The sequence below is a fragment of the Poecilia mexicana genome, unplaced genomic scaffold, assembly GCF_051168715.1.
Source record: "Poecilia mexicana isolate PSO_F unplaced genomic scaffold, ASM5116871v1 scaffold_11, whole genome shotgun sequence".
Lineage (NCBI taxonomy): Eukaryota > Metazoa > Chordata > Actinopteri > Cyprinodontiformes > Poeciliidae > Poecilia > Poecilia mexicana.
The window spans coordinates 8782436-8809437 of record NW_028263380.1 but is presented as its reverse complement, the minus strand read 5'-3'; the positions used below and the strand labels follow the sequence as shown (position 1 = coordinate 8809437).

Here is a 27002-nt window from a genome sequence, read left to right as displayed (position 1 = left end):
ATATATATATATATATATATATATATATGTTTCAAAACGTGGACTTCCGTGATACCTATATTAGAGATGTGCCGATCAGGTTTTTTCCTGCCGATACCGATACCGATCACCCATGAGGGCCGATACACCGATACCGATCACATAATTATTATTTATTTATTTTTTATCATAAACACTACCGGTTACATTATGTGGAAAAAGGAACCATGAATTCACCTTAATTTAGACAAACACTTGTTTTTAATAACTTTTTCCAAGAAGAAAACTAAACAAAACAGGCTTTGTGCAAATTGTACTGCTATTAATAATACTATCTTTAACAGACTGATAACATATGAAGGCTCTGAAGAGGCTAAATAATGCAAAGAGCCAAAATAAAACCTCTCAACTTTGCCAAGAAGTTCAAGTATAAAACTTAACATTCAAAGGCAAAAACAGGATCCATTACAATGAACAATCCAGAGTTACTGAATGAAAACTTCCTGATAGCATGGCGGCTAGCTGATTACTGCTAGCTCTGATTGGCTGTTTCTGACTGAGCGGAGTAATTGTGCAGAACAGGGAGGAGATCGATTATTTTTTTAGAGATTATCTGTCTCATGTTAGGACAGCGAAAGTTTTAATATGTAGGTAAAATGTATTTTTTTAAGTTAGATGCTGCAGCTTTAAACAGAGGTTCGATGTGAGAGTCACTACCAGGTGGAGCAGAAGCGAAGCTCCGTCTGTCAAATATTACTACCTGTAGCGTAGCAGCGGTTCAACAGAGAGAGCAGAACCAGCGTCTTGCATCGCAGCTCGATGACTTAAATAATTTTGCGGGTTATTTGTTTAGCTTTCTGACCGTCATGCTAATCCAGGTGAGTGTTTGTAGCTGTGCGCTGCTTTACCTGCTGTCTGATCCTCCGTATGTCTTTTTTACTGCAGTGAGCCTCGATGTAGCCAAACTCCGTCAAGTATGTCATTGTTTTTATGTCGTATTAGCTTTGTTGTGTTGATGCATTTTTGACGTGCTTCAATTTTCCCCACAACACACAAACTTCCCCATTCACTCAGTGCGATATAGATCCACATCGCTTAGGATTTGTTGCTGCACGTTTGCGCAGAGTGAAGGAAAGAGGAGACCAGCTGCACAAGCAGGCTGCGAAATGAGAAGCAGGTGATCGGTATCGGTAAAAGAGACAATGATCGCCGATCACCGATCATGCACTTTTTCACGAAAATCGGCCCGATTATGATCGGTGACCGATCGATCGGCACACCTCTAACCTATATACTTACACACAAAAAAGAACATCCATGCATCATCCTCCCTGCAGACTTAAGGATTCTCCTAAGGATTCTTTATACTAGCTCAAAACAGTTATGTCATGTGTATCACAGGGTATGTGTGTCCAGCTCATATATATTCAAGCTTTGGTGCTTGTGCCGTGTATCGGTTTGGATTTATTTTGTTTTTGTTTTTGCTTTTCGAAGGTCTCCCCTTCTCTTAACACCGTGATGAAGGCGCCAGTCGAAAGCACTGAGGAGAATGGAAGGCGGGCACGAATGCTTTTAGAAACGCTGCGATTTTCAGCAATGAATTCCAACTAACCAGTGATTATTAGACCCAGCAAACTATTAAATCTCAAGGAATGATTTCTGCTCTTTCTGCACAGCGGAGTAATTTATTTTTGTTTCCATTTTTCATTTGATTTTGATTAACATGGTTGCTTTTGTTGAAGGTCATCTGACAAAAAGGAAAAGCGCAAAATAAAATATCTGGACTTGAAAATTGTTGGGCTGTCACACCATGTAGACTAAAAGAACAATGTCTACCCCATCATTATGCATAGGTAATAACAGATTGATATTTTAAGTAAAGATGCGAAATTATATGTTTCCTCAAATTTAGAAATCAAATAAAATGGTTATTTTAAAATCCTCCTGGCCTTATAGTTCTGAATCAATATTATAACCTTTTGATTTAGGGACTATCAGTGCTATGCAAATTTATGGAATGATTTGTAGAGTTAGTTAATATCTGTAAATAAGAGTATCAATAAAATGTTCCCAAAGGTATTTTTATTCACACATATTGAATAAAATTCATATAAATGAGTTAATTTGTATGATTTTGACACATATATTGAAGTGCATTAGCTCATAAATATCATGTTATGGCTTACACAATAATTGGAAACTTGGGTAATTTTTGTGTAGTAGAGCCACTGTTAAATGGCATCCATGTCACAATATCAAGGCAAAAATGACAGCTGACCAAAAACATAAAGTAAATACATAAATAAAACCCGTATCACTAGTGTCTGATAGAACGATAAATTCTTCTCTCCACTTGAAAATACTGGGGGAGAATTGAACTTTGACTATGCAGCAGGATGATAACCCAAAGCAATTACTTTTTGAGATGAGGCCAGGTTGGTTTGGGTGACGTTTTTTCCTTAATAAAAAATAATAATTTTAAAACTGAATTTTATTTTCAGCTAGACCATCCTTGATATTAATATTGGCAAAAAGAAAAGCAAAAATAGCGGTGAAAGGGGGAAAATATACACTTTTTTCACAGCTTTGTACCTTTAAATCTGACCTACATTTTCTTTTTTAAATACTTCCTTAAAATCAGATTAAAGTCTTCTCCAAAAGTATCGGAAAACAGATTTGCGTTTGCACCCTGCCAAGTGGAAACGCACTTCTGTAATAACTTACAGTATGTTTACTGACACCCTTGAATTACCGGAGCAGCACTTGAGAGTCGTTTAAGGATTCTGTGCCCAAGCTGGAGAGACATATTTAGCCAGAAAACACCCACATTATTACATTAACTCCTAGCCCTTAATTCAATGCAACTGCGTCAATAGCTGCATTCCCAGACGATTACCAGAATAGGGGGTTAAAGGAAACCGGATTAGAGGTGCTTGATTTAATTACACCTCTTTTAGCATCAAGCTTGCTTCTTTAAATCACCTGTATTAAGGCAGATTCATAATTCATATGTTGAGCTTACTCAGATTTGCATTCACTTCAACATATTAATAGGCTTTTTCAATCAACTTAGCGCCTGCAGCTTAAGAGGATGTGATCACTTCATTTCTTAGAGCAGAAATATGTTTTTTTTTTTTTCTTTTACTTCAGTCATACTCCAGTTGGCTTTGACAAAGTTATTACCACACTCCAAGCAAAACATCTCAAGGATAAACTCCCCTTGAGATTGTAAGGAAAGAAAGAAAAAAAAAACCTGAAGTGCATAAAGTAGGCGTACGAGGGGGCAGGACAGCTTGATGAAGTGCGTGATGATGTGTCCATTAAAGTGCAGGCCAGAACATTAAACAGTATGGCGGAGTTTGTGAAAGGTCAACGCTCAAACGGGTTTGTAAATATTGATCTCCCCTTTCGGTCGTCGTGAACTCTGCTCCGGCATCCATCTAAATCCTCCTCTGTGCAGCGAAGGCAAAGAGAGACAAACAATGGGGAAAAGGAAAACAATAGGATGGAGAAGTAGCTCTCGCTGGTCATTTTATGTGAGACATTACTCGCCAGCGCTGCTTCACTGAACTCTCTACTCTCCTGAGCGACAAGGGTTTCCACCTTAAAGCAAAAAGCAAAAAATAAATAAGAATGCACTTAGCAGCTTCATGATCAAAAAACTAATGAATCAACACAATCTTTTCTGAAAAGATTGAACATTGAAGAAGATGGTGAAACGGGGAATAAGAAAAAATCTTCAAAGCTCACTGTTAAAGAACTGCAGTACATTTTTGAGAGTAAGATTATTGTAAGATAATTCTTTCATATTTTTTTAAATATATATATGTATATATATATATATATATATATATTTTTTTTTAATTATTTTTTTTCTTATAATGTGCCATTATGTTGAATTCAAAGGCTCAGTTCAATCTAAGCCTTTTTGTTAGCTTTAATCCATATACGACACAAGTCATGGTATGCCAGTTTATAGGATATTCTTCTGTCATGTTAAATAACTAAAACTGGTAGATGATGACCTATGAAAATCTCAATAAATACAACTGGTTCCAATAAACAAAAACAAACAAACAAAAAAAGAAATGTAGTCACTGAGAGACAAATATTTATGTCTTTTTTAGCTAGTAAAAACTGCCAAAAGTATGTAAAACAAATCATGTAAATACATGAGAATCTCCTCAGAGTACACAAGGACTTTCTTTTTGCCGTGAAACGTTACCATCTTATACGTTGCTATTTTCTGTTGTTTCCGTTGCGTTTCCGAATGATCTTGTCCAATACTAAGTGTTCAAGCCAAAACCACATTCTTTATGTATTTTTCCAGAAAGTGCAGTAATCAGGCTTCACAGAATGTTCAACAATTGAAAAGCAATGTAAAATCACAAGCCTACATATTGGATTTTTTTTATATAGTGGAGATGTCCAGGGGTGAAACAGATCTGCTGAGAACAAAGTACAACAGAAGTTTATTGGAAAAAGAGTTGGATGATTTGACAGATTTGTAGAGTCAAATTACAACAGCCACTTCTGTTTAATATCTTTACCAGCAAAACTACCACATATTTTCTTGAGTGTTAATTTGCAGATCATTGCGGCAGTGTTTCCCTGATGTATTCTTTCTTAGTTCATCCCCTAGGTTAATGCTAAATATTTTGATTGCCAATCATTTATGCGCTGCGTAGTCTAACACATAAACTGGCATCCCATGTGGATCATGTACCTCAGACATTGAGCCGTTTGTCTTTGCTCCTTTTTTTTGTTTGTTTGTTTGTTTGTTTGTTTTTATGAATATAACTTCTGCTAAATATCCCACTGGCAAGAAGCGGCAAACTGAAGAAGATCTTACCCAATCAAGGATTGTTTCCCCTGCTGTGGGAGTTGATTAAGTCTTGTGCTGGTGAAACTGAGCCTACAAATCAATTTGCACCTCACACAACAGCCTCGGCTCATGCAACTATACGTTCGTACCGACTGAGATAAAACAGACTTCTACACTGTTTGCTATACTTTTCAGGAAGCGTATTCCCTCTCCATACATGCTCAACACTTACATCATGTTTCTGAAATAACCGACCAAAGCTCAGGCTATTCAGCCTGTGTATTTATTTGAGTGTTTGAATTAGTGAAGTTTTACATCATGTCGTGTTTGATGCACAGCAGCATCACAGTGCCGCTGCGCCTTTTATGTTGTTTTTCAAAGTCGAGGAGTTCTTGGAAATGACCCTTTCTCTGGTTTTCGGTAATTATGAAGATTTGACATTCTGTTTTTCTAAGTGTGAACGTTATGCGTCAAACTGCATCAGCACACCCCATTAATTTTCTGCTATGAGGAGCAAGCCAAGGAAATGTAGGCGTTTGTGTTTTTATTTTGCCAAGTCGTGATTTGGATGTACCGAAACTTGCCTATTTTGACCTCCATGAATGTGCAAAAATGGAAGTGGAGGATGCCGAGCTCCTATTCACTGAAGCATTAAAGCTGAAGCATAGAAAAAACTATTACAGACCTGTAGTACCTGATCAATACATAAAAATATGCACTCAAAAAGCACATTTTGAGCTTCAGATTAATAGCTTATGCCTCCTGCTTGTTTCAGACCCATACGATGACGACCTGAAGGTGAAGACCCAAAGGCCACGATCAGCTGACCTGCCAGGTGTGTTTCAGGCACAAACAGGTGAGTGTTAGGAATGTGAGGTAGTCTTCGCTTCCTGGAGCAAATGAAGAACAACTTGACCTCCGAAAGTTGTCGTGTACCTGAAAAGTTTCAGTTCTTTGTGTGCTTGCACAGTGGGACGACTTAAAGAAGCCACCCGTGATTAATTAGAGACCCATTCGAAAACTCTGAATATTTTTGAAACCCATTTGTTTTAGGAGCTTCATCACTAAGTGAAATACGTTGCATATATTAATTACCCACAGATGGATGATTGGAAGCCTTTATTTTGGTTATTTATAGTGATTTTCCATTTACATCTAATGAAAACATTAGCATAGTAACATTAGAATACTACATCAGTCCATATTTTAAAAATAGAGAAACGTATGCTTAATGAAAAGTGTATTTAACACCCACCTAGACGCTGTTATTTTCAGAAGCACCTCTTCCCTCACTCAGCTCCTCCAGACTAGCATCGGCAGCAATTAGCAAGATTATCATATGAACTACTTCTCACTCCAATGCTAAAAAGAACGATTGTAAACGACATAATGGAGGACCGTTGTTGTGATGACAACAGAAAGTGTAGGAGCTTTTTGAAGGCAGAGGCCAGTTTTAATTCATCAAATTCTTTTAAGTTATGTTTGATTTACATACAGCATTTTTATAACAACTGAAGGTTGCATAGTTACTTTATTGTGCTAGAAAATGACACTAAGTGACAGGAAAATACATAATACTTCCCACTTAAAAACCGCGTGTCATTTTTCTTCCATTTCTCAGTTGGGCACAGCTTTATGTTGGCGTATTGGATACCATCCTAATGAATAACACTCTAGCTTGTAGTTCTTACAAAATGTCGAAAAGTTCAAGACGTTTGAATACATTTGCAAGGCACTGTACGTGGTTTAAGTTGAGATTTTTAGCATTTGAAGAAAAGATAACATTTTCTATCTTAAAGAATCCAATACTTACCTGGGCTAGGATTCATGGAGACAGTCGTTTCAAAAAGCCACCGCTGTGCTGAGGAGGGAGAGCCTATGGAGAGGGAAACCCCGGTTTGCATCTTGTCCTTCTCAACTGCTCTCCCCTCCTGCTCTTCCTTGCTCCTCCCCTCTCTTCCTCTCCTCCAGGCACGTGTGATGAGCTTAAGCCCTGACTCACGGCATGTTAATGAAGATGTAATGCGATTAACGGACATGCAATTAATTCGATTTCCTCCTCTGCCGTGTGATGACGCCCCGATCAAAGGACAACGAAGCTCATAAACAATTTAAAAGGGGGGGAGAGGAAATTTACAGTTGTATTCAATTGTTGGTTTCAAGGGCATAACTGAGTGGGAACAATGGGACCCTCGCCACAGCTGGCTGGAGAACTGCACATCAAGGGCGAGCACTCGGACTTGTATGGGTGCTAAAGATGTTTTTCTATGAATTATGATTCGAAATGTATTTATTTTTTTATCCTTCAGTCTGCTCAGATAGGATTTCTTTTCCTCGACAGGCCTATCTGCAGTGATGACCTACATCTTTTGTCTTTTTATGATAATATTAGTATCTTTCTTCAGATTTGGATCTCGCAACAATGCTGCCACGCTCCATATGAATCCAGGTTGTGTCGTCCATTTTTTTTCCAGAAGTCAATCGTGTTTTAGTTGGATTGTCAATTAGATGAGTAACAAGCGAAATAAAAATACCAGTGGAAATAGTCTAGATTTTAAAATATAACACGTAGGGCTGTCAAAGCTAAGGCGTTAACCACAGAAGCAAAATTGAGTTTAACCTTGTTTTTTTTTTCCTTACACACAATTAAAGCACAGGCTTTCATACTTCATGTTCTGTGGTGTAGTTTGAATGTTATTCCTGCTCTGTTTCAGTTGTTTTCTCTATATGCCATTAATTAAAATAATATGCCATTAATTAAAATGTCATCTCTGAAAACAGCTCCACGCTCTCTCTCCCCTGCTGTCCACCTCTTCTACTCTTCTGCTCTACTCTGTAAATGGTGCTCACAGTTGACAGGAGGAGGAAATGGGAAGATACCCAGAATTATTTCACTGTTCTAGACAAAAACAACATGGCAAAAGCATAATTTGCGTCTGTAACGGATGGGTTATCCAACACTAAGCCTCTGTGAACCAATGAAAACAACATGAAAATGGTTAAATACAAAAACATCAGACACAATAAATAGTCCCAGGTTATGCCTGTTACATCAAAAACGATGTACTCTAAACAGCAGGTTTAAAATCTATCCATGGAAAACATTTTTGAGCTTGATCTAAATAAGCTCTGCAGACTTTTATGACTTTTAGTTTCAATAAGCTCTTTCTAATAAATCTTCCTCAGGAAAACTTGTAAAACTTGTCATGACTTTTTGGATCAGTTTCCTCTGTAAAGTCTGATTTTTTTTTCTCTTGTTTTTAGGAGCATCAAACAAATACAAATTTTGAAACCAGCACAAACATAAGTCATATCTTTTGCAATGTTCTTCATTTCCTTTTTGTAATCCCATTTAAAGTCAGTTTTTACCCATTATTTTTGTTGTTTCAATGCTCATTGGAATATTATGAACATATTCTAAGGTTTCTTAGAAATATGCAGTGAATCACAAACTATGGCCAACATGTGATTTATAACAAAGTATTGTAATTGATTGACAGCCCCTGTTACAGAGTGGGTGTTAAACAAGTGAAATAAATAGCCTGACTAAAGAAAACATTTTTTTTTTATACTGCAGTCATAAAATATTAATCTTAATAGTATCGTGAGCATAAAATTGAAGAAAAAAAAATCCTAATTTCTGCACTATACCCAATATTTTCACCACATTTCTTCTTTTTCTATAAAATCTTATAGCTTTCGATCAAACGATTTCCAGTACTCTCTTGTGAATGCAAGGTCTCTCTTCCACTTAAGGAACATCTGTTTCTTGGCTTTTCTATTTCTCAGTCACTTGTCTAACTAACACCAAGCCCCTGAGAATATTGGACATGTTTTTCTGTTCTTGAGCTTGATGACTCAGACGGATGCCAGTTGACAGAAATGCAGGCATTTTATTGCTTTTGACTTCCCCTCTATTGATCGTTTTTTCTATACTTTGGAAAATGTATAAAGGTAACTTAGTCATATTTAGTAATTTAACTAAGAGATAAATGTAGTCAGTAACATTGTTTACTAAAGAGAGTAGTATGATTGCCAAACAAGAATAACACAAACCAATATTATGAAGATGCAAAATTAAGACTTGTGAGATTTGTTTCTTGGAATGAGGTGTTTGTGCCCACAGCAATATTAGATTTTAAAATTGACTATGCAATATTTTTAGAACTTTCTTTTTCTTTTTACTTGCTCCAGTTCTCCTAACATCTCCAAAATGGATTCCACACTTTAACCCATTAATAAGAGTACATCCTACCATCCAAGCATATTATCGCTGAATAGAAATAGAAAATATGGCACTCTCTTTGATCTAAACATAGCATAACTTTGGTTAAAAAGTGAAAGATAAAAAAAAAAATATCCAAATAAAGACTTGGGCTCATTGAAAAAACAAAATGCAGAGAATCGTCTTTCAACCTAAACATTTCCCTCCTTAGGTGATCCGGCGGCAGAGGAGTGGTCGCCGTGGAGTGTGTGTTCTCTGACATGTGGGCAAGGCTGGCAAGTGAGGACGCGGTCCTGTGTCTCCTCTCCTTATGGCACGCTTTGCAGTGGTGCTCTGCGGGAAACGCGGATGTGCAACAACACAGTTTCCTGTCCTGGTGAACCTGGAATCATAAGTACAGGTACGGCAAACAAGCATCTCGGCTGCATTCTATAAAGGCCCCGTTGGAACCTATTGGGTTTTTTGTGCTTTTTCTTTGCATTTTCTTAATTGGTAAATTTCCTGACATTGTACAGTGCTCTTACTTTGAGAAGTCCTCCTGCTGCCTGCTGAAAATGTCCCTCAATCATACACTCAGCCAGTGAAATGCAGCACATCTCAAAATGTTGTTTCCTTTTGAGTTCTTCTTCTTTTTTTTACTTTTGCGCTTCTTCACTGATGCTGAAAATAGATGAATTTGAGTCCTCTTAACACAGCTATAACGTCCATGCCAAAGACCATTGTTGTCAGTTGGCATAGTATGTTCAGTATGAATGTAGTAGAGTGCGGTGTGCATCATGGATCAACGTCGATCAAGCTAGAAATACACCCGATTCTGGTTAAAAGGTTAACTTAAAGTGACATTCAAACTCTTTTTAGTTTACTTTGTCGACTGCTCCAGTAGACCTAGCACTTCTCTGAAGTACACAGTGCATTGCCCCTAAATTTAGAGATTTCACTCTAAACATAGCTCTCATTTTCTATGATTTCAATAACAGCCAAAATGGCCACACATAAATAGACGAGAATCATTGGTGACGGACGGATTGCCTAAACTTCAGTGATAAGTCCTTAAAACGTTAAAAAATCCAACAGCAGATACTATCTTTGTTTGAGTTTAGATGTAATCACTTTCATTTTAGATAGACTGACAACACTAATAGCGAGGTCAATTCTGCTTCTCTTTGATTACCAGTATATACTGGTTTTTGCTCGACGAAAGGCTGAAGGGCTTCCAGTCCAGAACTACTTTGATTGGGCTGATTGCAGTTGAAACTTAGATCTTGATGAGGCTGCAGAGCAACCTTTGTTGTTTTACCATACTTGCATTTTTCTCTCCAGTGTTGTTAGTCATGTGGGCCCCTTTGACAATCTTATCTATTTGTGATTGTTGCGGAGAAATCTAACTTGCGCCCACATGTTGACTTCACCCCTCAGTATTGAGAAACTGTAACATAAGGTAAAGTTGTTAAATTCCTTGGAGAATCAAAAGGAAGTCGACAAATACTTAAAAGAAAGAATTTAACAACTTAATTGTATTTTTCTGATTATTCCAGTATTTTCTGCTTTTGATATATTCTTTAAACCAATTATAATCTTTTCACAGTGTGCTACAGATTGCTTGCAATATTCTGAATGCTAAACGCGTTGTGTGCATACAAAGACTGCAATTGATCTGTTTTCCTAATTCTAGATAAGCTTCATTTTGGCAGGTTTCCTTGCATTTCTGTTTGGGTTTTCTAGACGTCCTATTTTTGCTCCATTTGAAGTTTCACATAGGATTCAAGTGTTGAGTGTTTACTGATCCAGCCCTCCTCCCCACGAAAAGCGAAAGGGAAAATTTGCCTTCTCTTGTCAGTGCATATGCTAATCTTGTCTTTATGCAAATTTACCAGGCCGATTTGTATGTCTAAGCACCTCATTTCCCATTCCGTGTCGATAGTAATATCCTCAGCTGCTCCTTTGATGGGATATTGGTTGCTGTGTTATGTTCCGTTTATTATTTCATTTTGCCCTCGGTTCCTCTGATGTTTTCTGACATGGTTGTGGAGGGCTTTATTGGCACTCATGGGACTGCCAAAATAGGATTGCACCAATATTAAGTAAGTAGGATTGTTGGGATGATATCAGAAGCGCTCAGTGAACTTGCATTTGACTTTTTCTACTGCTCCAGAAAGTGTTTGGACTGATTTTCTACATTTGTTTATCTATTGTCAACGCTGACAACAACACACTCTCGAAAGAGGCATAAATATACATGGAATGTATACAGATGCAAGCTAATTAAGAATGTCAGTAGCTACATTTTAGCTTGCGGTGAATCTCGGTGGCAGTTTAAGATACAGGAGATATTCATAGCTTTCTTCCAAGGCTGATGAGGCTCGAGGGCACTGCAAGGCAAAATCAAATTAACCTAGTTGTCTAACTTATTTACACACCCAGTTAAAAGTGAGATGGGTGTATGCATTGGGTAGACGTAAGAAAAATATGGATGTGTACCGTGGTGAGCTAATGGCTCACCCGAAGGCAATTTCTGATGCTGTTTCAAGAGTTCTGTACAGCAAATGAGATATGTCAGTTTTGTAAGGAGTCTGGGATGCATTTAATCACATGTAGGTCACCGAAAAGCTACAGATTTGTCAAATCTGAACTGGATTATTGTCCGAGATCTACGAAAACTTTATTCTACAAGGGAAAACAGTTGAAAAGAGGGAGATTGTGTGCTTTTTTTTTTTTTTTTTTTTGAAGATTGCGACAAGCAAGAAAATCACTGTCTGTGGACTGGTCAGACCTGGATTGCAGTATTCTAGACTGATTACAGATTCTTAAAGAACCTGCTGCCCAGTCCATCATTTTCACAGGCATTGCTACTGACTGCAGGAGAGAGAAAATAAGAACTCAGCACTTTCTGATTTTTTTTTAACATAAAGAAATGTTTTCCAAAATGTTAACCAGGTAATATATGACCAAGCAACTCTATGCCAAAACTTAGTCAGCAACTGATGAAATTCAAACTAAAGGATAAAGATACAAAGCTGAAACTGAAAGGAAACAGAGTCGTTATAATTCAGCAATTTAAAATAACTAGCAGCTTTTTGTCCAGGGTAATGATAAGGACTAGTTATACAACTATAGTGTATATTTCCTGCTCTGAAAACATTAAAAGTCTTTCAAAGCTAGTTGTGATTGTAATCCTTTGCTGAGTTTGTTGAGATGTGGCGAGTTTGTTACCCTTTCTCCCAAAAGTATTGTGAGAGTAAGTACTATTTATTGTCTGTAGAAGAGTGCAAACATTAAGGAAAAGTACTTTGGACAAAAAAAAAAAAAAAAAAGCCAATGGAGTGGAAAATACACATTTTCTTCTCTCAGCCTTTCATGGGGAAAACTTCTAAATTAATGGGCTGCTGATGATAAGTTTTAAGTAATAGTCTCTCTTGACAAAAGAAACTCGGCAGTAATTGGTTTGGCAAATTAACTTTTTTTTTTATTTCTTTTTTTTTTTTTTTTTTTAGTGAGTGTGATTGAGTATACGGTTTACATGGCCCAAAGCATGCGAGTGGGGTAGTACTTCAGCTCACATTGTATTACGCTACAGCTCATTTACCATAGATCCAGTGGCATTTAAAACATTGGTGCAGCAATAGCATATCATGAATACAGTCCATTTGGGTCGGTGCACAGTCAAATGGTACAACGCCACACTTCTAGTAATCATCCCAGCAATGGGCCGAGAGTGCAGCCAAGGATGCAACAATGAACTCATTACAGATTTATGATTGCATGCAAATGTACACACAGGAGCATTGACACATTAAAAGTATATTATTGCCTCTTCCCCTCGAAAAATAGTGAAGCAAAAATATCCAGCCGTGGTGTTAACCTGCTGTAAGAATATAACGACTGCGTCTAATTACGGTATGCTCATCTTAAAGTTAGGTAAGAGAGGGAAAAGAATGTCGTCATTTTCCTGAGATGTAAATTAGTGATCATATTTAACAGCTGCTGTATAAGCGGGATATGGGCTATTGTTATACACCGACTTATGATTAGATGATTAGATGTTTTTGTTCAGACAGGACAAACAACCATGCACGCACACCGCGGTGCATGGTTGTCCCATGCACATGGTGTGCATGGGACAATCATGCACACCATGTTATGTATGTCCCATGTCAAAATTCAACCAATCTTTGTCTGACATTAAAAGTTTGTGTGTGCATCCAAAGGATTTAACTACGAAACTACCCCCCCGCCCTCCACAAAAAAAAAAAAAAAAAAAACAGGAAATCTGTCAGACAAATGTTTTTTCACGGCCCTGTACAACCAGGCTAAATCTGATCCTACATAAATGTTTGAATATGTTTGAATGCTTGAGGCTGACAACTCTCCTCGCAAAAATAAACACAGGCCAAGAAAGCCGGTTCAGTATTTATATTCATCAAAATATGCTGGTACAACCGGTTCTAGATCAAAACAGGTCCCAAAGTAAAATCTGATAAATATGCATTGCATTAAATGATTCAGAAAATCTCAAATGCTCTGAAGTTATCCATAACTTTTACAGCATCAGGTCTTTTGGTTAAAACAGCGCATACACTGATAACACGTTTTTTTTCTTCTTCTGAATTTAAGGACATCTCACTATTTACCAGTTCCACATATCCCCACACTTTTTAAATCCCACTATCTTCCCTCTCTCTATCTGCTTTCTACTGCTGCTCCTCAGAGCGTTCCTTCACAGAGGGGCTTTAATTATTTATTGCAATGATTTATTTAGCTTTGCTCAACATAGAAGCTGCAATCTTCATCCCCCTGTCTCTAAGTTTCTCCAGCTTGGTCGTACACCCTCCTTTTGCCCCTCCTCGTCTCTACATCCTCCTTTATTTTGCTCGCGCTCTCTCTCTCTCTCTTTTTCCAGCATCTCTTCAAATGCTCGCCCCTCTTTCCCGGACTTCCTCTCATCCAAGGGCTTTTTCCTGAGGTTTCTCCCTGAATATTTCAGAATGTTCTAATCCGTCTTCATGCCCTCAGTTTCTAGATTCCTCAATGGCCCAAACTATGAGCCACACAGTGTTTTGATGTTTCTTCTCATTTGTTATATTAACTATATCTCTCCTCTGTTTTTGCCTTATATTGTTGCAAAATATTTTCTTCTTTTTTTGCACCATTTATTCACAATAAGCTTGGTGTGTAAAACTCTAATGCATAGAGTGATTTGCAAATGTATTTACTGACTTTGATGTTTTTCGCATTTTGTCACAGTGTAACCACAAACTATACTGCACTTTTTTTTTTATAACTGACCAACCAAAAGCAGTGCATAGTTTGCAAATTAAAAGAAAATCACACATGGTTTCCAAAGTAATTTTACAAATAAAAGAGTAAAAAGTGTGTTGTGGATATTTTGTTCAGCTGGAAAATCATTATGTTATGATATTCTGCTAGTAGTTCGTCACAAGCCACAAAGTAACGCAGCACACTTGTTGAAGGTGTATTATTTTTTTGTGTAATAGTTAGATGAAATAAAAATGTAAGATTTTAGACCTTGTGCAAGAAGTTCTGGGTTTCCCCCAGTGTACCATGTGCCACCAGGCTTTACTTGTGCTCCTCCCATAGCATTATTTAAAGGTGTTCAGATATTAATCTTCCAGTAACACAAATTTTGCAAGTGATATTTTACAATTTCCTGCCAACTTTTAAACATGTTTTTTAACTCAAAACACAGCTGATTGACTGCTGAGCGCCCAAACCACCGGGCTTAGCAAGTTTTCTGGGGGAAACTTTGACGTTCATATAATTTTAGAATCAAATGTCTCATCTATTTCCTCGTCTTAATTGGAGTTGCATACCTGCCTGCATGACTTCAAATACCACCGCCTATCCCTGACCTTCATTTATTTTATGTAATAACTCAGAGTGCAGCCCTATGCTGTGCCTTTTACTTTGTAATTTGATTTCAGCCTGGAGGTGAGACGGCCACCTCCATCCGGTGTCTTAGGGAATGTGCTCATGCTCACGAGATCTCTTGTTTCTCCCGTTCTCCGACCCCCTTTTTGCCTGACCCGGAATGCTCCATCCTTTTTTGCCCTTTATTTCCTCCCTTGCTCATCCCTCATCCCCATCTCTGTGTCCGTGCGTCATGTCTGTGGGTGTTCGCAGTGCATGGGCAGTGGGAGGAGTGGTCGTCATGGAGTCTGTGCTCTGTTACCTGTGGGCGGGGCTCCAGAACACGCACCAGGAAGTGCATGGATGGAGGTGGGGTGACGCCTTGCGGCCAGCCCGACATTCAGACCAAACCCTGCAACATAGCAGTTTGTCCTGGTTAGTACCATCCTCATTAACCTACTGCAGCAAGCCTCTTTCGCTCCTTATGCTTACGCCGCATGCCTTTGTTGTCGCATTAACCAAGCATTTCATGTCTTCTGGTCGTAAGCCGTACATTTGCAAGCATTTGAATTATTATTTTGTGTTGTTCCATCTTGACAAAAATGTCCACTTTATGGTTAATATTAGATCTGACAAAAATATCTTATGTTTTATAAAATATTTTGAACTTTTATGAAAAGTCCCTTTGATCATCATTTTAATTGTTTCTCTCTCCGAGATTACAAAACTTTTTCTAATTGGTAAAATTTCTTACTGCCTTACAACAACAAATGATGTCAATTTGCAACGTGTAAGTTGTAGGCGTGCAATATAGCCAAATATCTACACAGTGTATAAAAACACTTGATTTTTTTTTTCTCTCGTCTCATTTCTGTTTTTGCTAAATGGAAGAATAATTAGGCAGAATTTTGGGATAGTTTTCTTTCCTCAAATTAAAACACAAATTATGATTTGTGTTTAAAATTATAATTTTAAACACAAATTATGATGATTTCAGGAGAAAAGCAATGTTTTGAGAAAAACAAGCAAAAAAGAAAAATCTTCAATTTGATTTTTGTTTCATCAATCACAAATGACTGGACAAGAGGCTCCAAGAGGCCATTTTATTTATTTATTTATTTATTTATTTTTTAAAATTCATGTGGCAATCATCAGTAAATCCCACTAAAACACTAAGGCAACCACTCCACAACAACTTGCTTTTATGCTTGAAATAAGTAAACATAGGCGCACTGGTAAGAGTCATAATAGTCATAATTACTAACGCAGATTAATGTGAATGAGGCTCATAAGTCTGATTAAATGTGTCTTTTAAAAATAAGCATTAACGGGTATTAATTATACTTTTCACATTTCTGGATTAAACATAGTTTTTTGCGTGCTTCTCTTAAGTGAAACACAAAACAAAGACATGAAAGAACTAAAGAAGCGTCTTCAATAACATTCTAACTTATTGAATATCGCTGTAACAGTCTGAGCCCATTTCGCCTGACAAAGTCGCATGCTGGCAGCAATTAGACGATTCTTCCTGAGACACTTTGACAGGAAACACTGTGCTCTTCTAATATGTCATGAGATCTTGTTACAGTCCCTGTAAATCCGACAAAATACATTTGCCTGAACAGCCTCGGCACATAAATCTTCCTAAATACATTTGTTATTTTTATTTATTTATTTATTTATTTATTTATTTATTTATTTTTTGATCTTCAAACCATTACTGGATCTTCTTTCATTTTCTTTAATACAAAAAAAAAAAAAATTCCTCTCTTCACTATGTGAAAATTATCTTTTTTGTTTCCCTTTCTACCTTCTTTAACGCAGCTATCCGGCTCTAATAAAGAGACACGTAGTAAGAAAAAGAGATTGCTTTGGTTAAAAGCTTACAATGTATAAGTGTAAGTTTGAAAATAAATGTATGAGTTGTTTTTTTTCCTGTTTTAAAGGTTTTTAGCCTGATTTTATACTTCCTATACTTTCCAGTTCCATCTCTATCCGTTTTTGGTTTGGGTCAGTTTCCTCACCAGTTGGAGGTCAACTCTCTTCTCTGCTCTGAGATTATCCATTAAGTCTATTTCCTGTGAAAAAAAAAAAAAAAAAAACTTGCAATAAGTTAAGAGTGCAGCTGTTTCTAATTCTGCTGTCGAGGGTGCCGCCAGCCTTTATTCCAGTGTGTCTAAGATTGTCCAGCTGAAATGTCTTTATCAGCCTGGAGTGGAGTAGGACTCGGCCGTGTTTGAGATAAAGTCTTAATGCAAAAGTCTCCTAACAATGGGTGGAGCAAGATTTGAACAGAAAGCCCCCCTCAAGCAGCGTGCCAGATACGGCTTAAGATTTAAAAAGTAACACCAAAAGGTAAGTGTTGCTTTTCAACAATTTTTGATTGCAGAGTATTCTTTTGTTTGCGCTCGTGCTTTAATTTTTCCTTTGTCGGACTGTGTCTAAAATGATTTCCATCACAAAAGAAATTTCAATTTCGGGATTTCAATTGCTCTGGCTTTTCTGTGTTGTCAGACAAATGGATTCTGAGCTGGAATAGAGTTGTTAATGGATGCACAGATAATAAAACATCAGACAGTTTAAGAAGAGTGGTGTCTGCTTTCTGACTAATAGCCTTTTATTTTTCTTGAATTGATTCGAGTCCAAGCGAGAGCGTGTTTGCTTGGTTCTGTAATCGCCTAAAGCCTTAGAAATTATCACGGCATAAGTGCTTCTTATTTGGAAAGATTAATACTAAGAAGACCCTGTCATTTTCCACTCTTGCATGAATGCTGGTGCTGCTTGAATCTGAGATAGAGCCTTATTATAATTTTTCCTCCCAATGTTCCGGGGCTAAACTTTGTTTTTCTCTCTCTTTTTTTTTTTTTTTTTTTTTTGGTGCTTTTCAAAGCAGAGGTTTTCTAAGGTCACTCCTCAAGAAACAAAACTGTCACTGATGGTGCAAAAACAGGCAATAAAGGTTGTTTTTTTTTTTTTTTTTTTTTTTAAATAGGGAGAGGCTAATGCTATAATTTAAAGTAGGTCCCCCCGGCTTGTTTTTTTGCCTCGCGGTTTCCCGAACAGTTGATGTGAAGTGAAGTTTGGTAGAAAGTGTGTGCGTTTCCTTGCAGGGCCTTAGGGGAGCCTGTGTATTTGCGTCTATGTCACAACAGCTTCGGCTTGCGCTCGGGAGTTTAAAGGCGACTGTACTTTGAAATGCTGAACACCAGAATGAGATGTTTTACCACCACTGACCGCAGAAATGAAACTTTGATGGATTGCGTTCATTTGCATAAAGTTACATGTTTATATTTTACGGGCACTAAGCAGCCGAACCTGAACTTCATGTTTTTGAACTCAAGTCGTTTTAGAAAACAACATCTCACGTGACGTACACCGCAAAAGTATTCACCCAGCTCCCAAGCAAGGCGGTGACAGTCCTGTAGTGAACGATGGGATGCAGTGATGACAGACTGGTCATTTCTGAAATGTGTTCCTTCCTGCTGAAGTCGACATTTAGTATTTTGTTAAGTAGAAACGACAAACGGAACGAAACCGAGGACGCATCAGAAACCACAGATGGCTTTTACTCAAAAGAAAGGGAGATGTCTGAGAAAAATGTTGTGCATATTAAAATAACGGTCCTGCTGATTTTCCCCTCAGTGCTTCCTGTGGTTCCACAATGATGATTTTTATTTCAGAAAGCCTACATCTAGCTCTCCGTGGGATACGGAGAGCTAGATTTGTGACTTATGAACAGCCAGATGGAGTTGTCTTCTTGGGTTCATGATGGAACTGCTTTCTGAAACGAGCTATTGTCTTTGAGACATAGTTCAGCTTTTAAGTATTTGCCTTGTGCTTGGCCTGGTCTCCCAATTAGGGTTTGAGGCATTTCTATCTATTGTCTCTCCAGACATTATCCATGTTGGGGAACTGTGAGACTTTTATCTTGCAAGAGTCTGTAACAATCCTCCTTTTGTATTTATTTTTTGTTCTGTTTACAGTTAGTGAGGTGAAGTATTGTTTCTTTCTTCTTCCTCAACTAAAAGTTAGTAATACGTTCCTATTCATTATCAGGTAGAAACATTTTCTTTTTCTATAAATTCTTTGGTCAGATGATTTAATTGGCTAATTTCTGGAGTTCTTGTGGCAAGGACTCAGAGAAACACTCCTTTTTTTTTTCTTTTTTACTGTTTTCTTCAAAACATATTCATGCTGTCATTGCAGCAGAGCGTAGCTGTGCCTCAGCAGTCTAGATGCTGCTGTTTGATGTTAATTACGCCTGTCTTGTTATCCTGTTGATAGAACCAAGAAATCTCTGGAATTTATGCTTCACCAGTGGATCCCCTCACTGGATCACAAAATGCCTCTGGACGTTTTCTGTAGTTTGTTACTTTTAAAAACCTGTTCTATGTAGTCAAGACTACACTTGATGTTTTATTTTGTGTCTTTGCTGCTTTGTTTCCGTTTTCTACCTTTTAGTGTAAAAAATAATTTTTTAAAAGGATGTTTACAATGAAAAATTCAAATATAAATGCATACCCATCTTGAGGAAATTGTGCCATGCTTTCACAATTCATAATATAGTTTGAGTGATTTACTGTAATCTACTTATTATGCTATGATGCTACAATCATGGGAGTCTTCCTGCAGGAAGTTCATCAGACTTATTATTCATATTTCATAAGTCGTTTTTTTTCTGATCAGAACCACAATTGGTGTAAAATAAAAACTTTTAAATATGATGTACAATTAAAATAGGCCGCTCACACAAGTGATGTAAGCTTTTTTAATGATATATGTTCTTAATAGTTTATATCACATACTTATTTAATTGGTATGTATATGCAATGGCTATTATGAAAATAAAAATAAAAAATCCTGGTGACGATGTAATGACATGCTTAAATGGATGATTTTAATTTCCCTTCGATTGGAACTGCAGGATGACAACCTTAAAGTGTTAGTCACACTTGAATCTGGTTTGTCCTTGCTTGGGGTTTTTGTAAAAAAAAAGAAAAAAGACTAAACAAAACAAAACAAAATTCTCACAAAGACATGATTACCCAACGTCAAGATAAGAAAGCACACATTTACAGATGTGTACTTCAACTTTTTTCCTTCACATAATATTCTGAAAATGTATTTTTCAGAAAAAAAAATGTTTCTACCTTTAAAGCCCTTCATATTGTTTTGTTTTATACTATAAATATAGAAAGGGAGCACGACTACAAAACCAAGTGACATTCTTATAATACCGTGCAGGTTTGCTATTCTACATGAACCTCACTAATTCTCCTATGATGACCACATTTCTGAATATCAAAATGCAAAAACTGACATTGACATTTTCTGCCAGGTTATGTATATATTTACATTTTGAAGGTCTTGGAACTACAACAAACATTTATTTAAAAAAAAAAAAATCTCTCAAAAATAAACCACTTTGAGACAAGTGTTTTATTGGAAAATAGAAAGAAATATTTTATTTCATTAGAGTCAATGGTATAAGTATGTTTAACACAGTTTTGCAACCTATTCTACGTAAAGCAAAACTGTGAAATGGGTTTGTGTCCTGAATTAAAACTCTGCTGCACATATGTGTCGTGTTCACAAGGAAAAAACGAGTCGGTGCAGTCAGCAGGAATGTTAGAGGGCCAGTCTGTTGCTGGTTCGTGAGACATCTGGACACCGAGCCCAAGCAGCGATCACGTTTGTGCAGATCCACAACCGTCTTCTGTATATACTAGCACAGAAGACAGTTTGTTTGAATTTGATTGAAAAACCCATGTCGTTTCGAAGCTTACAAGCTGACCTATAATCTGGACTATCGTACATTATTTTAAAATATTATAAAAGCAGCGCATGTAACCTGACAATTAATAATGAGCCTTTATCTGGTATTTAATAAATAAAATATCTTTAACATTCTTAGCTCGCCTAAATAGGAAAAGTAGAATCTGATGTAACACCACCCGATGTAATGTCTTTTGAGGCCCGGTGTTTAATCTCCTTGTTTCATCTCTTGCTTCTTCATTCAAATCTATTTTCTCATGACTTACTCAACGATCCAGCTTTTATATCACCGCTGTATTTCGCCTGTATTACTGTTCATCACGTTTTACTCCACACCCGAACAGTCAAGAGCCTTACGGAACAATATCAAGAAAACATGAACTAGACTGCACTCTCCGTGAACTCTCGCAAACGACGTACAAAGCAATCGTTCTAACCCTGTATGCTGGAGCGGACTAAAATATTTAACATTTCCAGAGATGGGGAGTTTGATGCGGCGTGGTGTTGCTTTTCCGTGGATGCGTCCTCAGCCTTAAATTCATTTGTGCTCGACCCCTGAAACTATTTTCTTGTTGCCTGCTCACTTTGTCATCCTTTGGCCTGTTTCTCTCTCTCTCTCTTTCTTTTTCCCTCCCCACTTACACTCCACATTTTGCTCTCCTCTCTTGTAAATTCATGTCTCCTTGCCTCGATATCCACTCCTTCTCCTTGCCATCACCCATCTGCTCTGTCTCTCCTCGCCCGCCTCCATCCCTCTGTCTCTCTCTCTCTCCCTGCTGTGCAGTGGAGGGCCAGTGGTTGGAGTGGGGCGCGTGGTCAAAATGCAGCGTGACCTGCAACACGGGCACCCAGATGAGGCAAAGGCGCTGCAGTCCCTCGGTGCATGGCTGGGCCGAGTGTAAGGGGCTTCATCAGGAGAGCAGGGAATGCGCCAACCCTTCATGCAGCGGTAAGGCGGAGAAGAAGAAGAAGAAGAAGAAGAGAAAAAAAAGCACTCAGACATGGCACTTTATATGCCTTTGAACAGCATTATGTAAACACAGAGTATTGCGGTCTTTGAAGGAACGCTTATGCCTTCCCACATGTGAATGTGTTCCGGTTTGGCAACCTAATTTGAATTGTCTCTTTTTTTTTTTTTTCTTTTTCTTCTTTACAAGAACCCTCTAGGGGAAAGTATCTTGTTTTGTTTTGTTTTTTTCTTCCTGAGTCACTTTAAAAAATAGCCATTATATCTTCTCGCCATTACTTTCATCCTCCACGTCGAACCCTGTTCCCGATACTTACTGGTGGCGACATGCCTGTGCGTCAGGTGGAGGTAACTGGGGCAGCTGGAACCACTGGAGTCTATGCAGCAAGACGTGCGACTCCGGGTGGCAGCGGCGCTACAGGATGTGCGAGGGCAGCGGAGAACAAGGCTATCCCTGTGAAGGTTCAGGAGAGGAGGTCCGGTCCTGCAACGAGAAGAAGTGTCCCGGTCAGTGGTTGCGTGCCTGTGCTGTGTGTCGGAGTGCTAAATGGTGAACTGTGCACAGATGCATCTTAACAACAATAATAATCATGTTTTGCTGTAAAGCCGTTCAAGTTAAGACGTATAGTCACATTTCAGTCAATGTTTTATGTTAAGCGTTTCTGTTCGTTTCAAAGACGTCTTACAATTACGGAAAACCAAAATTTCTTTGTTTTCATAAAATTTGAATACTACGTAAAAAAAAACAAAACAAAAAAAACTGAAGACCCAAACAAGAAATTTCAAATTACTAAATAAACGTATGTGATACTTAAAAGCTTTTCCAAGAAACTGAACTTTCTGTTTTCATCAGTGGCAAGCCAAAAATAATCAACTAACAGAAATAAGTTCTTGAAATACAGCCTTGTCTGTGCAAAAGATTTCAATATGGGGTTCACTTTATGACTTGACTCCAGTAACAGTCCTTATGAGCTTCCCCCAAACTTTTGAATGGACTTTGTTTTACAATCTTCATAAAGCTTTGTCTGTGTCTTGTTGCTTTTGTACCTTTTTCTACTCCACTTTTCCTTCCACTCAACTCTCCAGTGATAATTTTTCATGCAGACTTTGAATAGATAGCTTACACTCTTCATTACCAGTTAGCTGAGCGTATGGCAGGTTAGCAGTGACATACCATAATATGAAATGTTGTCTTCAAAGTACATGGATAAAAGCTGTCAGGAAAAAATAGCTGCATTTTCCATTAGTTCATACTTCCTCCATTGACCTCTCCTGCAATTCCATTTGCACTCGTCTTTTCATTATCTTCTGACTCTTCTCTCTCTTTACCATATTTTTCTAATTTTTGCCCTGGCTTGTAATGCTTATCTTTTTATCCTGCCAGTTTACTGAGTTTCCTTTTACTTTTCATCTCTCTAGCAATCTAACAATGTTTCTATATGTTTCAGCTCCCTGCCTGTTTTACGCCGCTGTGCTTCTCTGTTTTTTCTCTCTGCTTAGGGACAGTTTTGCTCAACAGTCCGATCTGTGCTTTATCGGTTTCTGACAGATACTGTTTGAATATTCACGCCTATTTCTGAGTGTCACATGTGTCTGTTCTTGCCTTGAGCTTCAAGGGGGCATGTGGGAGGGGGGGAGGGCCTACAAAGGTTAAAGCTCCACCGTGACCCCTCGCTTTTTGTTCAAGGAACCTCTCCAACTTCTTCTGCACAATTCAAGGATCTTGTCTATTGACATTGCAAGGGATATAATATATTTTCACTCTATCTGTCTTTGCTCTTTGCTCTCTGTCCCTCTTCATCTCCCTGCATCTGCCTCTGCCAGCATTCATCTCCCCCTTGGACTCTCTTCTTCGTCCTCGCTTCGTTTTTTTTTTTTTTTCTTTTCTTTTTCATCAGGGTTATGAAAAGAAGGGGAGAAATGGATGAATAAAAAGAGGGAATGAGATACTGCACTGGGGCAATGTCACTGACTGAGAGCAATGTGAAACGTACAAGAGAAGAACATTTGGGAGCTGCTTAGATTTGAATCTTCTATTTTGGGGGGCTTTTCTGTCACTTTTTGTTTTTTTTAGCTCTTGAGTCAGTGTGACTCTATTCGCCTGCTGGACTTCACTACATTTTACATTTGATGATGCCCCCTTCTCTTCCACAGCTCCTCATGAGATATGCAAAGACGAGCACCTCCTTTCGATGTCATGGAAGAGAGCCTCAGCCGGAGAAACTGTCTACAACAAGTGTCCAACAAATGTTATCGGTAAGTGACGCGCGCCTTCAGAAGGAATCGGCTGTAGTTTGCTGATTTGTGTGTTTACAGTGTAAGTCAGATTTATTTGCACCCCTTTGTAAAGACGTGTAGATCACAATGTGGAAATGTGGTTCATGTCCACTGCCAAGCGTGATGGGAGGTCTAAAGTGTAAAATGTATGCAATCAACTTTCTGTTCTTTTTCTTTTTTTTTCTTTTCTTTTTTTTTTTTTTTTGCTAATGGACCCAAAATCAATCAGGAAGTAGGCAAAATAGTGAGAAAAGTAGAGATTTGATAGAATACAGCGTCCGAAAATGTACATAAAAAGAAATGGATGTAGAAAAACAGCCAAAAAACAGTGAGAAATTCTAAACATGGCAAACATAAGAGCATAGAAATGAGTAAAATAATCACTGAATGCAAAATGAACCCAAAATTACATTGAGCTTAAAACCAAAGGGAGGAAACACAAAGGATCACAAAACCCTTTGAAATGGTGGACGATCTTTGAATTAAACTCTGGTAGCATCTGCCTGCAAGCTGATCTTTGGTTACTATCGGGTCTCTGAGAAAGGTAATGATCTAAAACGTTGGGCAAACTAACACTCATATTTATGAACACTCACAAAATCCTCCTTTTATTGTGAAATGTTACAGAAAAGAGCAAGTGCCGTCCTCTGGCCAAAAAGGGTTGAACAAGGTCTTCACATGAGAGGCACCAGTGATTGTGTCTCGGGTGATTTATAAAAAATAGACTTTTTTTTAATGTACCAGAACTGAAGGTTGGATTTTATGCTGCAGCATATTCTCACCAGAGGTGTTAATAACCCTGTCTGTCACTGAAAGTTGTAGTAGTAGTAGAAGAATGCAAAAGCGAGCATACACTCTGTTAGATTCAGAGCGAGTTCATGGGAGAATCTTCACCAGGACATGAGCGAATCATGAGATTAACTTTTGCAGAAATATCATTGCATTATTGGTACTGAAACAACAAGAACAGTTTTAATTGCTCACGTTCTGCTAAATAATTGTTAAAAAAAAACAACTGAAGAATGGAATCAACAAATTAGTCAAGTTTCAAATTGATTTGAGGCCTTTATGGCGTATACATCCTTTAATCAATGCAACTTGAAGAAAAAACTTACAAACTTAGGGTTGCCCAATTTTTTTTAAAGCATGCAGGACATGGGCTTCTGTGTGAACATGTTTGACTGTGAATGCAGAGTCATTATTATTTAAACATGCCTGACCCGATCTGACAGAATCACATTTGATCGTACATCAAAGTTTTAGAATAGAGCTGAATAATAAAAAGAACAATACATGTCTGGTGTTTTGCTGTTTTTGCCTCGGAATGTCAAAATTGTTTCCAGTTTGGGCCGTAACAAGAATGTCAGTGTCCTCAATGTCGGTCGCTGAGGAATGTATTGATGAAAGTACCAATTAAACTGTATAAAAATCAAATTAAATAGCTGCCTCTCCATTCAAGGAGTACTTTATGAAGTTAAATAATATTGAATTTTTTATTTTTTCACATTGATGGAATTTGACAGTATGTAGATAAAAACTACTTCATTGTTGAAGAAGGAAAAAAAAAATCTGTGGTGATAGGATTTTACTGGGCATTATTACAGAATATTTTGTACATTTATTCCAGTTTGCATAATGTGTGTGTGTTTTTTTTTTAAAAATAATACATTTTCTTTTCCAGGATCTGCTAGTCGTCGATGTATGCTGGACAATAACGGAGTTGCTTTCTGGGGTCCTCCGAGCTTCGCCAGATGCGTCTCCCTTGAGTATAGACAACTGCATTTAGCTGTAAGTTAGCTTTCATCACATATTCTCTTTGTCTCAGAACTGCTCTTTGCTCATTTATTTACACCGTGAACCGAGGCACGGAGAAGAAAACACGTGTATTTGTCCAGATTACATCATTTGAATCGCTTTGTTGCAGCAGGTCGTGTTTTTTTTTTTTGTTTTGTTTTTTTGTTTTTCTTTTTGGTTAAAATGGGAGAAAATAAAAAAAAAGTTTTTCTCTACTTCAAAGTTGACTTTGTAGCGATGCTCTCCCCTAAATCAACTGCATTTTTTAACAGGTTTACTCAAAAAAGAAGACGAACAGTCTCTTTACTCACAGCTTCAGGACCCACTATCTCTAATTAGATTTCCCAGGGTGTTGCACTCGCACTTATCAATTAATGAACTCGGCTAATGAATGTGTTCACCAGGGAGACCCCTTTCCTGTTCTGTGAACTTCAACCTTTCCAAAGCTACTCCATGATGGTGGAAGAAGATGGGGGTCAGGGATTATGCGTGATAGATCTGTTTGCACTCTTAGCTTCTGTTTCAACCTTTTATTACTAACGGAATTTAATTATTCATTTTGTGTGAAGCCGTTATCGTCTGTTCTTTCAGTCTCTCTCTCTCTCTCTGACTTTATGCACATCTCACCTTCCTTGCATGTTTGGATCATAGAGACCAAAAAAAAAAAAGCAAAAAAAAAAAAATAAAATAAAATCCACAGCTTACTGCATAACATCATTTTGAGATACTCCTTTATTTCTAAACAAAACAAAAAAAAAATCTGCAATTTCTCTTGTGATGCATTTTTAAAATTTAACACTTAATTTTTGCTATGAAAACGTATATTGTTGTTTGGCACTGTCTAGCTGGATTTAATTCTTTAAATGTCAGGTATTTCACACATGCATGATTGCTTTTCACTGTAAGTTAATAAAAATAAAAATGTAATTTCTCTCCATTTAATATTCTACAAAATATACTACATACAAATTAATTAAAAAAAACACACAACTCTGTTTATCTGTGCCTGTAGATGTCACTGCACCCACAAAACTGAACCTTTTAATTGCTAAAACACTTTTATTTTATTTTATTTTATTTTATTTTTTCTTCAATCGCCTGGCTATTTCACCATTGTGGGGGTTCTCTTTTTCAACCTATCGGCTTACAAGTTTTGACCGAACTTAAGCTGTGTTTAAGGCATGGAATATAAAACGATGGTACATTTTTTTTTTTTCCTTTGGTTTGCATATTTTACATGCGTTTCACTCGTGTCATGGTTGTTTTTGCAAGTCAAAGGCGAAGCTGTCCGTTTC

General features: G+C 37.6%; 1 protein-coding gene and 1 long non-coding RNA gene across 2 annotated transcripts in view; one reads left to right on the top strand and one right to left on the bottom strand.

Moving 5' to 3' along the window:
* Positions 1-14054, bottom strand: part of LOC148156396 (uncharacterized) — a 144879-nt gene extending 130825 nt beyond the window's left edge. Inside the window, exon 1 of the long non-coding RNA XR_015764615.1 lies at positions 12485-14054. This is a non-coding gene — a long non-coding RNA (uncharacterized LOC148156396). The remainder of the gene's footprint in view (positions 1-12484) is intronic.
* Positions 1-27002, top strand: part of adgrb2 (adhesion G protein-coupled receptor B2) — a 178920-nt gene that overhangs the window by 42868 nt on the left and 109050 nt on the right. Inside the window, exons 2-8 of the mRNA XM_088010131.1 lie at positions 5580-5660; positions 9241-9429; positions 15168-15329; positions 21454-21618; positions 21979-22143; positions 23791-23892; positions 25595-25701. Coding sequence (XP_087866257.1) covers positions 5580-5660; positions 9241-9429; positions 15168-15329; positions 21454-21618; positions 21979-22143; positions 23791-23892; positions 25595-25701 — 971 coding nt within the window. The remainder of the gene's footprint in view (positions 1-5579; positions 5661-9240; positions 9430-15167; positions 15330-21453; positions 21619-21978; positions 22144-23790; positions 23893-25594; positions 25702-27002) is intronic.